The 14038-nt window shown below is 49.0% G+C and overlaps 1 protein-coding gene across 1 annotated transcript; it reads right to left on the bottom strand.

Annotated features, from left to right (window-relative positions):
* Window positions 1-5370: 5370 nt before the first annotated feature.
* Trim72 (tripartite motif containing 72) lies at window positions 5371-12423 on the bottom strand. The gene is made up of 7 exons (XM_051193109.1): window positions 12253-12423; window positions 11423-11833; window positions 8402-8497; window positions 8083-8313; window positions 7617-7639; window positions 6832-6950; window positions 5371-5952 (listed from the first exon to the last, which is right to left on the bottom strand). Exons 2-7 carry the CDS (start codon window positions 11810-11812, stop codon window positions 5378-5380), a joined length of 1434 nt encoding a protein of 477 aa, XP_051049066.1. The 5' UTR covers window positions 11813-11833; window positions 12253-12423; the 3' UTR covers window positions 5371-5377.
* Between the last annotated feature and the right edge of the window lie 1615 nt (window positions 12424-14038).

The raw sequence follows: 14038 nt of genomic DNA, 5'->3' as shown, positions 1-14038 counted from the left end.
TTTTCTCTTTTTATTTATTATTTGCTTATTTATTTTGTTGGGGGAACGCGTATGTGCCATATGTAGCGCTACATATGTAGGTCAAAGGACAACCTGTGGAAGTTGGCACTTTCCATCCACCATGTGGGTGCCAGGGATCAACCGCAGGAGGAAGGAGGACGAGGATGCCAAGGCTGCAGCTGTAGTTTGGTTCTGAAAAGTCCCCTATGGGCTCATAGAGACAGACAGGCTTTCTAGCCCAAACTGGCCTCAAGCTCAGTAAGTAGCTCAGGGCCCTTCTGAGCCTCCCAAATGCTGACAACAGGCAGGTACCACCCAAATCATCTTGTCACTTTTCTTCTTCCTGCTTGACAGTCTCCTGTAGCTCAGGCTCGCCTCATACTCCCTCTACTGGAAAACGACCTTGAACTTCTGGTCTCTAGTCTCCATCCCACACCTTCCAAGCACTGGGATTACAGGTATGTACCACCATATCTGTGTGATGTTGAGGATCAAGCCTGGGGGCTTTATGCAAACCCAACTGAGTGAAATTGCTAGCCCCAGGCTTATGTTTTGAATGCTTGTCCCATTAGTGATGTGATTTTTAGAAGAAAATTAAAATAACACAACAGAAAAATAGTTTACATTCTCTCTCATACATGGATCCTAACTTTTAATTTATATATATATATATATATATATATATATATATATATATATATATTGTCAAGTGTGTGTATGTAAAGGTCATAAAACTAGAAAGCCAAACGTGAGAAGAGTAAAACTTTTAAGGAAGTGCCTGAATGATAGAACATATGTTACATGAAGGTAGAAAGGTGATAAAAGGCACAGAAGGGTAAGAGGTGGGCAGGAAGGAGGAGGAAGTCGGGGGGTAGATGAGATACAAATTTTTCCTCCCTTAAGCTGCTTCTGTCAGATGTTCTAGTCACATCAACCCAAAATTACCTAATGTAAGCAAACCCTGTGAGTTCAGCTCCCTCCAGCTCATTTCAGGGGCTGGAGAGCTGGCTCAACACATACTGATCTTGCCAAAGACTGGGGTTTGGACCCACTCAGCAGCTCACATAACCACCTGTAACTCCTGTTCCAGGGGATCCAATGCCCTCTGCTGACCTCCAAAGACACTGCACTCATGTATATAAACACACAGTTAAAATTTTTAAAAAAGATTTTTTTTGAGACAGGGTTTCTCTTTGTAGACCCAACTGTCCTGAAACTCACTCTATAGACCAGGCTAGCCTCACAGAGATCCACCTGCCTCTGCCTCCCAACTGCTGGGGTTAAAGGCATGTGCCACCACCACAAAGTAAAATACTTTTTAAGTTAACATCATTTCATTTACACTCAGAGGCTTCCAGAACCCCAGCATAAGATGCCACACAATCTTCAGTTGTTGTGAGGCCCAGTTCTGTGACATAAATTAGATATTAAATACAAAAGCACTATGTTATGAGTAGTTTTCCCGCCAGCCTGGTCCCACAGTCACGTCAGCCCCAAATAACACACAGAGATGCTGTATAGATATAAAACTGTTGGCCAATGTTTAGAGCTTCTTATTGGCTAGCTCTGTCCTAAATATTAACCCATTTCTATTACTCTAAGTATTTCCACGTGGTCTTATCTTACAAGATAGAGGGTCCCGGACCTTCTCAAGTCCTTACATCTTGACTCTCCTTCACTACATCTCTCAGAATCCTCCTTGTCTCCTAGTTCTGCCTATCTTGCTTTCCTATTTGCCAACAGTACTTTATTCATTAACCAATAAGAGAAACACATTTACCAAAAGACATCTCCCATCAGCACTGGGCAGGAGAGAGGGCTCAGTGGTTAAGAACACTGGCTGCTCTTCCAAAGGTCCTGAGCTCAATCCCCAGCATCTACATGGTGGCTCACAACTGTCTACAAACTGTAGTCACATAGCAATGCCCTCTTTTGGTATGCAGATGTACATGCAGACAAAACACCCATGTACATAAAATACATTAAATAAATAATAATAAAAGCAAAAGTATTGACATAATAGCTCTCAGCTTTTGTTTTCCAGTTTAAACATGGCACATGTGGATTTATTGTTGTGCTATGAAAAGACATCAGAAGGCATAAGAAATGTCTCAGCAGCCAGTCCCTCTGGGCTCCTAGCTTTCCCACGGAGAAGTACTTATGTTAGACCATTCTCTGCTGCCATAACAAATTACCTGAATCTTGGCAATGTATAAAGAAATAGGTTTCCATAGCTCACAGTTCTGGAGGCCCAAGAGCATGGTGCCAGCGTCCCTCATCTTCTGGTAAAGGCCACGTGCTGTTCCATGCATGGGAGGGAAGTGGAAAGTGGGGTTGTGGCAATTCAATCGACAGCTCTTTTGCCCAGTTTGAGGTAGAAATCAAGAAAAGGCAAACACTGTCTATGCAGGTCTCTTGGGCCTTATGCTGGAGCCCAGGACAGACATTCCACAGGACAGAATTCCTGGTCTGGTTTGCTCCTACAGGGTGAGGAGAACTTATAATCTGAGGTGCTCAGTATCACCACCCAAGATGGAGTTGCAGCCTGGCTTTCTGCACAGAAAGCTTTTACAGAAACAGGTGGCATATGGGGCCATCTTGCAAAGCTCTGCTACTTGTTAAAGAATGTAGTGCAATTGGTTGAAGCAGTATCCTGCTACCCTGGCACTGGAGTGACAGCAACTAGTCCTAACCCCAATGGGGCCACACCTGGCCTAGCTCCAGAGAGCTAGCACCTAGCTTAATCCATCCTTTGTTGACCAGATACCGCTTGTCCCCCATGTGAACTTTGTTTGGAAGTTTCCCAAGGATACAAAAGCCTATGTAAGCCAGGTGTTGGTGGCACATGCCTTTGATCCTAGCACTTGGGAGGCAGAGGCAGGTGGATCTCTGAGTTGAGGCCAGCCTGGTCTACAGAGCTAGTTCCAGTACAGGTTCCAAAGCTACAGAGAAATCCTGTTTCAAAAAAAAAAAAAAAAAAAAAAAAAAAAGCTTATGTAAAACTTGGTTCAGGAAACCTGGAAAACTGTGGTACCTGATGAATGGAGACTTTTGTCTCTGAGTCTTCTTTCAATGGACCAGAGTGAACCCACACCCGTGCCGAGACATCTGCGACAGTTGCTAAGTCAGCCTTTCTTTATTCTATCTCAAAACAGATGTGTGCAAAACAGCAGGATGTGTGGTAAAGGAAAAGAGAAGGCTGAGAGGCTCAGAGTTTGAGGTGTTTGCTGTTCAAGCATGAGGACCACGTTCAGATGTACAGAAATATCCAGTGGGCAGGGAAGCCAACTGTATTTCAGCAGTCTGGAGGAGAGACGGGGATCCCAAAGTAAACTGTCCAGACAGACTAACCAAATTGACAAGCTCTGGCTCTGAGTGCAGCAAGAGACCCTGCCTCAATACATAAAATAGAGAAGAATCAAAGAAGATAGTCAACATCAACTTCTATCTCCCAGAAATGCTTGCTTGCTCTCCAGTGCTCATGCACGTGAAGGCACATATGCACACGCATGCACATACACACATGCACATTTTTTTTAATCCAAGAAAGTAGCTGGGTGTGGTGGCACATGCCTTTAATTCCAACAGAGGCAGGTGGATCTCTGAATTTGAGGCCAGACCAGCCAGTACTACAAAGAGAAACTCTGTCTTGAGGGAAAAAAAGAATCCAAGAAAGTTTGAGCCATCAGGAAGGCTGGAAGGAGCCAGTTCTGAGAGTCCCAGAGAAAGCCTTTATTTACTACCAGCAGCAGGGCCCACAGGGAGACAATGTCAAGCTCTTTCTCTTGGTGAGAAACATGGAGGATTTCCTTGGTGTCAAATGGTAACATGTTCTAGAGGCAAGGGAGGAGGGCTAAGGATTGTTCTCTTTCTTCCTTTTCCCCTCTAGGTCAGGCAGATTTTAAATGTTAGTTGAACCAGGAAATGTATCTGGACTTATGCCTCTCTACGCTTACAGCTGACTAGTCATGGTGTGGTGTGCTCTCAGTGTGATCGCAGGGAACCAGCAGCTACAGAACTACTTAGAAAAGTGTTAGAAGCAACCATCATTGATAGAGGGCATGGTAATGTCCACCTAAAACCCCAACACTCCAGAGGCTGAGAGAGTCAAGACTCTGAAGCTACCCTGGGCCACATAGTGAATTCTAGTATGGCCTGGGCTACACAGTAAAACCTTGTCACCAAAGAGAGATAGAAATAGAGCTATAGAGGCAATCTTTTTTTAAAAAACATGTATGAGTGTTTTGCCTGCACATATGTCTAAGTACCACAAGTGCCCACAGAGGCCCGAAGAAGCCATCAGATCCATTGCAATTGGAGTGTTGTGAGCCACAGTGTCGGTACTAAGAACTGAACCTTAATGTTCTACAAGAGCAGCAAGTGTTCTTAACTACTGAGCTATCCCTCCAGCTTCAAGAAGCCTTCTTTGACTTCCCCCAGGTCTATTACATCAGAAGCACAGTAATGTCCTATCAAATCACTGTTTTGTACACATTTGTTTGTCTGTGACAGAGTCCTGCTGTATGCTGTGAATATGTGTTCCTCTTATTGGTTGATGAATAAATGCTGATTGGACAGTAGCCAGGCAGAAGGAAAGGCGGGGCTACCAGATGAGGAGAATGCTGGGAAGAAGAAAGCAGGGAGTGAGTCGCAGGGGAAGACACCATGTAGCTGCTGAGGAAGCAAGAGACCTGGGCATCTCCAGTAAGCCAAGATCATGTGGAGATACACAGATTAGTAGAAATGGGTTAGTAATTAAGAGAGAGCTAGCCAATAAGAAGCCTGAGCCATGGGCCAAGTCGTTTATAATTAATATAAGCCTCTGTGTGTTTTTAAGACTTAAGGGAGGTGAGACTGGACAGAAACTTCCACCTACAACTCTCCGTCCTCCTGCCTCAGTCTCCTGAGTGCTGAGATGGCAGTAATGCTCCAGCACTGTCAGGATTGTTGGGGGTTTTGAGAAGGCAGTTAAACTTCAGCACTAACTGAAAACCTGTCAGGTAAGGGCAATCTGCAGCCTTGAGGAAGAGGGGCCTTCAGGAGTGGGTTGCAGAGCTGAAGGGACCATAGTTCCACAGACTTCCCAAGATCCTCCACTAAATCCCATCCACCCTCTCCCCAGCCTCCCTCAACCTCAGCTGCCTCCCAGAACTTTTGGCCTAAACTCAAGATTTCCTCACTGATCTGACTAATCACCCTATCCCTCTATCCCTCACGGTCGGTCCCCTGTCCTTCCCAACCTGTGTACTTCTCTGAACTCTATGAGACTAACGACTCCTCAGCCTAGTCTTCAGCCCTAGAAACCCGCCCACCCCACTCCCAAGCCCGACAACGGTGATCTAAACACTCCCACCGCCTTCAGGACCATTGTCAGAGCTCAGGCCTGCTCACTGTCAGGGCCCACGAGCAGCAGCGGCTGACAGTTCTTGCCCTTGTCGTGCCAGCACACGTCAAAGAAGGGATACACCGGCCCGGGCAGGCGCTCGTGGAAGGAAAAGAGGGGTGCAAGCGCGTCGGCGTCGCTTGCATCATAGAAAGCCAGTACACCGTCTGCGAAGCTCAGGTAGAGGCCGATGCGCACCGGGCGCCTCTCGGGATTGCGCAGCACCCGCGGCTCCTTGGCCTCCACGTGCGCCTCTAGGACCTTGCCATCGCGCTGGCCAAGCAGCCACAGCCCCTGTGAGGGCACCGCGTGCAGTCGGCCTCGGCGGGGAGCGTCAGCTGCCATCACGCCCAGGGCCCAGCGCGGCTTGTCGCCCACCTCAACCTCCCAGTAGTGCTCGCCCTGGGACAGCAGCTGCCGAGCCACCACCGCCACCGCCTTGTCGAACTGGCACGGGTCTTCTCCTGCTGGTGGTGCCTTCTGCTCCGAGCACTCCACGCGGCGACCAGAAGGGGACACCACCAGGCTCGGGTGAGCAGAGCTGGGGTCGAAAGTCAGTTCCTCCAACTCTGCCAAACAGACTATGGTCAGGCTGGCTCTGCAGAGCCTTCCTGCTCCCAACCAACTCAGAGACCTTGGAGTCTTCTCATGCTCCCCACGCCCACTCCCATTTGCTCAGCTGTATAGTGAGACACTTGGTGGGCAGGACCGGGAAATACCAAATGAGTGTTTTCTGAGGCCCACAAAAACTCCCAAGGCCCAGAACAGGAGCCAGGAAGCCGAGTTCTGTCTGTCTTGATGTAGTCTCCGAGCCTTAAAAGTTTTTAATAAACCAGGGCTGGAGAGATGGCTCAGCGGCTAAGATCACTGGCTACTCTTCCAGAGGTCCTGAGTTGAATTTCCAGCAACTAAATGGTGGCTCACTATACCCTCTATAATGGGATCTGATGCCCTCTTCTGGCATACAGGTGAACATGAAGACAACATTCACATGTAGTGTGTGTGTGTGTGTGTGTATGTGTGTGTGTGTGTGTGTCCTATGGGCACCTAGAAATGTTAGCTCCTAAGAGAGGAAGCTGAGCTCTTGGATCCCAGCCACAGATTCCCAGAGGCAGTGTCAGATGCAGTATTGTGCCAAGGGTCCCAAGAACTTTGCCAAAATCTCAGTCTCCAGCCAGTAGGCACCTTCAACTCTATGGTAACTGGGCGAGCATTGGGCAGTCAGTGGCCCAGACGCAGCCATAGTAGCATTCTTGGGGTCAGCTGGTGCTTTCCTTTGTCGTTTACCCACTGTAAACTCCAGGCTCTCACAGCTTAGAGGAAGGATCCAAAAAGCAAAGAGGATCCTCTCCCATGGCTTTCTGAGGTGGGATTGGGAGGCTGCTCCCTGTATCTTGGGCCTCTCTCCAACCCCACGTTATACAAACCCAGAGCCACCCTCTCAGTACCTGGCATCAGAGCCCGGAACATCTTCCTCCACACCTGGAATTTGAAGTCATCTGAAATGACAGGCAGCTGGATATCCAGTCTTGCAGGTGGTGGTGACTCTGACAGAATCTTCTGCAGCCTGGGTACAGAAGAGTGGAGAGCTGATGCTGGGGAGGGGGGGGGTGTAGAAGGAATTACTTCAGGGACAAGAGGACACAGATTAGGAGAGGGGCTTTCATGATCTCCTCACATCACAACCCTGCCTTAAACTCTTGCACTGAAATTTCTGTTTGAGAATATGGAAAAACCTGGAAATAGATGAAGATGACACTATGAATGTATATGGTACAATTGCATATAAAATGTACTCTCTAAAATACCTAAGCCTGGCATGGTGATACATGCCAATCAATAATCCTAGCATTTAAGAGGCTAAGAGCATTAGTTCCAGGTGAGTTCAAGGCCAGTCTGCATGTGCAATGTTATTTTCCCCAACTCCTGCCCATTCCTCCAGGATTCAGCTCCAGTGTCTGTTCTTTTGGGAAGTCTCCGTTGCCCCCCCCTTTCCCTCCCAGCAGTCTTGAAATGATACCTGTGGCCTGTCCACATCTGTGGCACCATGGCACCAGTATATGAGGTCCCCAGGGGTAAGGACCAAGGCTGTTTCATTTCTGTGTTTAACACAAAGTGCACGGAACTTGTTGTTAGCTGAGTGAGGTGGAAAGCACATTGTAAGCAGAAGCAGAGGGTGTCTCTGAAAGACTGGCACAAGCAAGTTCAGGGGAAGAAAGAGACAGTTTCTCACCTGCTGGTCACCAGGCAGTATTTCTGGAGAAAGAGAAAATGAGAATGGAGATAAAGCAGGGAGGAGGGACTCTGGGAGTTCTAACAAGCAGGTAACCAAGGTTCAGTGTGGGGTCAGAAAGATCAGAAAAGCCAAAAGAACACAGGACTCAACACTGCTCTTGGATATTAACTTTTATCTGAGCATAAAAAGGTGCCCTTCCTTATCCCAGAGACATATATCCACCTGTTACAAGACTGTCCCAGTAGCTCTACAAGCCTATACCGTTTATGACATAAACAGTTCCACTAAGACACTTAAGCACTATTTAATCTGAACAACAGTTCAGAGACCCAACTCTGACATGAAGTCCTAGCTTATCCCTTCACTGCTATGGGCTTTGGGGTCCACATATGACAAGAGGCTGAGGTCTCTGGAACCTGAGCCATGACCAGGAGGCAGGGAGGGGTGGTCTTGCAGTGCTCACCATAAGGAACTCTGTCTGTGGCTTGTCAGCCACCTCCTCCAGCACCTTCTCCATCTGCCGCAGTTGCTCCAGGTAAGAATTCAGGCTCGATAGCTCCCGCCGCAATGCAACCCCAGCCTCACCCCGAACTCTTTCTGCTTCACGATCCAAAGAACTTTCTAGGGCAGCCAGGAACACCCGCATCTTCCCCAGCTGCTCCCCGACAGCTCCCCGGAAATGACGCACTGTCTCCTGAGATAGACAGGGATGAGAGATTCTTGCCTAGGGCTCCTCAGCCTGGGCCTACAGCCCCAGGGCTTTGCCACCCTTAGCCCCTCACCTCCACCTCCACCAGCTGATGCTCCAGCACAGCCACACTTTTCTCCTTTCGCATACACGCCTCCTGCAGCTGTAGTTTCTGTTGTGGAAGCTGTGTCTAGGGGACAGGATAAAAGAGATGCTAAGAGTGCCACCCCAAAACAACAGCCCCCTTATGATGAGAGATGTCATTCTGTAAATATGTTTCTCTTATTGGTTAATGAATAAAGCACTGCTAGCCAATAGGAAAGCAAGATAGGCGGAACTAGGAGACAAGGAGGATTCCAGAAGTGGTAAGGATGGGTTCCAAGATGGAAGACAGAGAGAGCAGAATGCCAGCCCCTCTCTCCGGTAAAATGAGACCACGTGGAAATACTTAGATTAATAGAAATGGGTTAATAATTAAGACAGAGCTAGCCGATAAGAAACTAGTAACAGGCCAACAGCATTTTATCCAATACAGAGTCTCTGCGTGTTATTTGGGAATGGCACAGCAGTGTGACCAGGCTGGCAGAAAACTTACTCCTAACACCCTTATCTGGATGTCAGTACTTCTCCCTCAATGCCAGCTCCTTCTCCAGCCCTCTGCCTAGCCCCCAGTACATTTGCAAGCCTCTGTGCCTGGCCATACTTCATCCTAGCACCTTTGCCAGCCATGGTCTAGTTCTGTTATTAACTCCCCCTGACCTTACTTTCCCCAACCCAACCAGCAAGGAGTTAACCCCAGGAGAGGTCCTTGCAAGGATCCAAACACAAGATCACCACCAAACTGGAAAGTGTAGCGCGTGGCACACAGCAGGCTTCCAGAAATGAGTGAAGGATGTATGAAAAAAGAAATGAAGCTAGGCCTGATAGTACATTCTGTAACCCCAGCACTTGGAAGCCTGAGGCAGGAGGATCACAAATTTGAGGTTAGCCTGAGCTACACAATAATACCCTGTCTCAGAGGAGAAGTAAAGAAGGAAGAGAAGAGGAAGGAAATGGGGAGGAAAAAGAAGGGGAGGAAGGAGAAAGTGAAAGGGAAGGAGGAAGGAGAAGGAAGATGCAATTGTCCCTTACATAAAACCCAGTCCCAGGCAGCCTGGTGCCCTAGTCAGCCTCTTTACATCCTATGGGCTCAGAACGGAAAATGCAATGTGCACACGCACTATGAATCCGCTGAACCCGCTGTGGACTGGTTAGGGACCCCTGAAGTGCAAACACGGAGCTTTGAAAGGTTCCTGCCACAGTCACCTCTGCCTTCCTGCCACCCTGTTCCCTCAGGTTCCTCCCACGCAGAATGGGAACAGTCACACCCCCACTTCAACCAAGTGACACCTCCCCTGGGGACACTTAACATGGGTGGTGTTTGTTGAGGAATACTCCCCCAGAGGAAGACGTGGGGCTAGCTGCCAGATCGGTCTCCACCTCAGACGACCTCTCTTGAGGCCAGCCTGATTGCTCAAGGTGCCTGCAGGCAGAGGGTCAAAGGGCTGAGCCATGGCAAACACCATGTGGAAGGTGCTGGAGAGCCTGACAGCTGGCTGACTCAGAAGTTCAAGCTTGAAGCTGGTGGTGCTCTCGAGGACTTTCAACACATCCTGGGAAGTGAGAGGAGCTTGGGCCTCTGGATGCCACCAACCTCACCAACAGGCCGGTTGCCTTCTACTTAAAGGACTACAGCGCCGAACCACGCTGCAGCCATTGGTACGCAGGAATGGGTGGCACAGCTTCAGGAAGCAGTAAGCCCCCGGACCGAGGAACTCCGCCAACCACTCTGAGTCTGCTAAGTGGATTCCTGACCCAACCCTCAAACTTGCCTAAACTCCAGACATCAGGTCCCAGAGCCTTCCTGTGCCCTTTCTCCTTTGGTCTTTTCTAGGGTCTCCTTCTTCGGACCTCCTAAGGCTTAGGGCTAGGCTGAAACTGGAGCTCCACATCTGCCCTTTAAAAGTTTCCAGAAGCCTGACCCACTTCTATTTCACAGGTCCTAGTCTCTCTTCACAGATAAAAATGAGCAAGGTTTAGAGTCCTGGGGTCAGCGAAGAGGAAACTGGGCGCCTGCTTAAGCAACAGGCTCCTGTTTTAAGCTAGAAGACCACACTGAGCAAGGCAGGAACAAGAAGGCGGGCTGTGAGACGAGGCCTGGGAAGTGAAGGCCATGTGTTGAGAAAAGTGATGCCTTGGGACTGGAGAGATGGCTCAGAGGTTAACAACACTGGCTGTTCTTCCAGAGGTCCTGAGTTCAATTCCCAGCAACCTCATGGTGGCTCATAACCATCTACAATTCGATTTGATGCCCTCTTCTTGAGGCATGGTGGCATACAAGCCAGAACCCTGTGTATAGAATAATTTGTGATATGCATGACTTGTGGGCGCATGTAAACCCTGGCATGTCCATTCGACTATAATTGGATCTTTTTCCTGGTGCAACTTCGGAATAGCAAGACTGGGTAAGGGCTGTGTTCTAGCTCCAGCTAGAACAGCAGCCTGGACTGGCATCTCTGTAGTTGGTACTACCTACCCACTGTGAGCCTTGGCCAGATGTGCCTTGCCCTTCCCACATTACTCTGGAATGTCAGGCTCACACAAGTTTAGCAGCTTCAGGGATGACTGGACCTCTGCCATGCACAGTACACAACTGGACACCCAGGTTCTGCGACTCCTGGTCTCACCTTTAACATGCTAGTCTTACCAGATACTCCACCCCGCAAATATGCCTATCTAGCAGGTCCATCCAAATCACCTAAGAGCACGTGGGCAGCAGGTAGTAACCCAGTCTCAATGTGCCAGCCACACCACGATTTGGTCAGATTCCCCTTCGACATTTCTAGGCTTGCTGGAGGACTTCCGCCAGGCAAGCGCTATTCTGCACATTGCTCCCAGCGGGTCCCTGTGGGCTTTGCTCAGCTAGAAGTCTCTTGTGGCCTTCCTCCCCTGGCTACCGAGCCCTGCCCGCCCTCCTTTAGCAACCCTCTGAAGCTCATAATGCAAATCAATGCATAGTCAGACCCCACTCTATTCAGCTGTCCCACGCCACCCCAACCCCTGCTGGGTCCTGCACCTTGAGGCATGCGTGGGCCTCGGCGGCAGACAGAAGACGGTGACCACGGTGAGAACCGAGTGAGGCACACACACCACACACAAGTGTGCGGTCCTGCTCGCAGTAGATGCTCAGCGGATCTAGGTGTTCCTCGCAGTGGCCTTGGGGCACTTGAGCCAAACTCTCCACGAGACGTGCTAACTGCAAATTAGTGCTGAGCGCCTGTGGTCTCGTGGGTGCCTGACAGCAGGGACAAGGCACTGTGCCATCTGCGGCAGGCTCGCCTGCTACGCGGCTCAGGCAGGCACGGCAGAAACTATGGCCACACTCAGCGGTCACTGGCGCATCGAACAGCATCAGGCACAGCGGGCAGGACAGTTCCTGGTGCAGGAGGCCTGGTGCAGCAGACATGGTGAGCCTGGGAAGAGGAGTCTGTCGGAAATATCCAAAGACCAAATTCCAGCTCAATCGCACACTGGCTCTGTAGCCCCACAGCCTATAACTAACTACCCTATATCCCATACTGGAAAAGGCTCTGGTTATGGCCAACAGGCAAAGGGGATTTAGTGTCATCCCAGAGTGAATGTATATTGCCATTCTCAGCCCAGATAAAAACAAATGTGATTCAATTGGGCCTCTGTCAATCCCAGTTTCTAAACACAACCGGGTTCCATTCCCTTTGCTCCTGATTTAGCCCAGGCTTCAGCCTCTGATCTAGGTCTAGGCCCCAGCTCCTCTGGAATTCTCCTCTGGAATTATCCCGAATCTCCTTCGTAACTGTCCTCCCTACTGACTCTCTCTAGCACACCCAGCCCTTCCCTCTCCCATAGCTCCAGGCCCACAGGACTCACAGATCTGGTGGGAGACCTTTAGCCAAAAAAGATTTCCAGGAGGACCAGTCAGGAACAGGCCTAACAGCGGGGTGATCAGAGCTGTGTTCAGAGACAAGCAAGAAGCAAGCAGCAGGCTCAGTGCAAGGACAGGGACTCGGCCAGTTGGCAGTGGGTGGACTAAACAGGTGACAAGCACATACTGAACAGAGGGCAGACCCTCCCAGACAGTTCAGTGGCCCAGAACCATATTTAGCTGCCCTGCCCGTTCCCTCCCACCACTTCTGGAAACTGTTCTAAAAGTGGACTGTGAGTCTTCACAGGCAGATATCTCCTGTCCGGGCCACCTGTCCTGACCCATCCACATCCTCTCTTCAAGCTGGGGTAGCACTTACAGTCAGTGGGGAAGCAGGGCCTTCTACAACAAAGAAAATAACTGCCAAGGGCCTCCCTTCCTCCTCCTCGCCCACTCTCTCACTCTCTGGCTTCCTTCTTTCTTTTGTTTTGTGTTTTTGTTTGCTTGTTTGTTTGTTTGAGACAGGGGTTTCTCTGTGTAGCTTTGGAGCCTGTCCTAGAACTTGCTCTGTAGACTAGATTGACCTCGAACTCACAGAGATCCATCCACCTGCCTCTGGCTCTCAAGTGCAAGGATTAAAGGCTTGTGCCACCACCTCCCGGCAGCTTCCTTCCTTTTTGTCTGCAGTTAGTTAGCTATTTCCCAAGTTGGCCATTTATCAAGCCACACTGACCGTCTAGCACCCCTACCTGTGGGAAGGCAGGATCTCCCCAAACCCTGAAAAGTTTTCTTCTTCCATAGCTAAGGTGAGGGCATTTCCACTCCAAATGCTTGGAGAATGAAGATAGGTAGTTAATTGCATGAACCCAGCCCGGTCTGCAGCTCAGAGCTAGAGCTTGTCCCAGGAGCACTCAGGCTTTTAAAATGCTTGTCTTTCAAATGTCAGTATAAATTTCAATCAGAATAAAAATCAGGTCTTCCTTATGGCCTACAGGTTATATCTGCTCTGGCCCCATTCATTCTCTATCCTAGGTGTCTCTCACCTCTCACCTGGTTCCTCAAAGACTTTGCTCTTGCCACCCTCCTGCCCAGAATGTTCTTTCAACCCCAGACATTGTGTGGCTCTTGTCCTCTGCTCGGATCTCCTCTCAATGTCAACAAACTCCTAGGCTTTTTTAATTCCCGAGTGTCATTGTGCTGCCCTATAGTAACAAGACAATATTCTCTCGCTGTTTTTAAATTTAAAGTACTGGGCTGGAGAGATGGCTCAATGGTTAAGAGCACTGTCTGCTCCTCCAGAGGACCTGGGTTCTATTCCCATTATCTATGACTCCAGTTCCTGGCAACCTGACACCCTCTTCTGACTTCGGTGGGCACCAGTCACACAAGTGGTACATAAACATACATGCAGGCAAAACACACATAAACATACAATAAAATAAATTTTAAACCATTTAAAAAAATAATTAGAGCAAGTGGCTGGGGTGGGGTCTGGTGAGGTGGCTCAGAGGTTAAGAGCCCTGACTGCTTTTGCAGAGGTCTTGATTTCAATTCTCAGAAACCACATGGTGGCCCACAACCATCTATAATGAGACCTGGTGCCCTCTTCTGTCATGCAGGAATATACACAGGCAGAACACTGTACACATAATAAATAAATAAATCTAAAACAAAAAAAAGAGGTTTGTATGGGGTGACTTACTCCTGAAAAGCTGAGGCAAGAGGATCAAGATGTTGTGGAACAATAGTTTAAGGTATGTTCCATTTGTTTCTGGTGTGGAATATTTGTTT

Source organism: Phodopus roborovskii, unplaced genomic scaffold, assembly GCF_943737965.1.
Source record: "Phodopus roborovskii unplaced genomic scaffold, PHOROB, whole genome shotgun sequence".
Lineage (NCBI taxonomy): Eukaryota > Metazoa > Chordata > Mammalia > Rodentia > Cricetidae > Phodopus > Phodopus roborovskii.
Note: the sequence above shows the minus strand (reverse complement) of the source record. Positions and strands in the feature narration are given on the sequence as shown.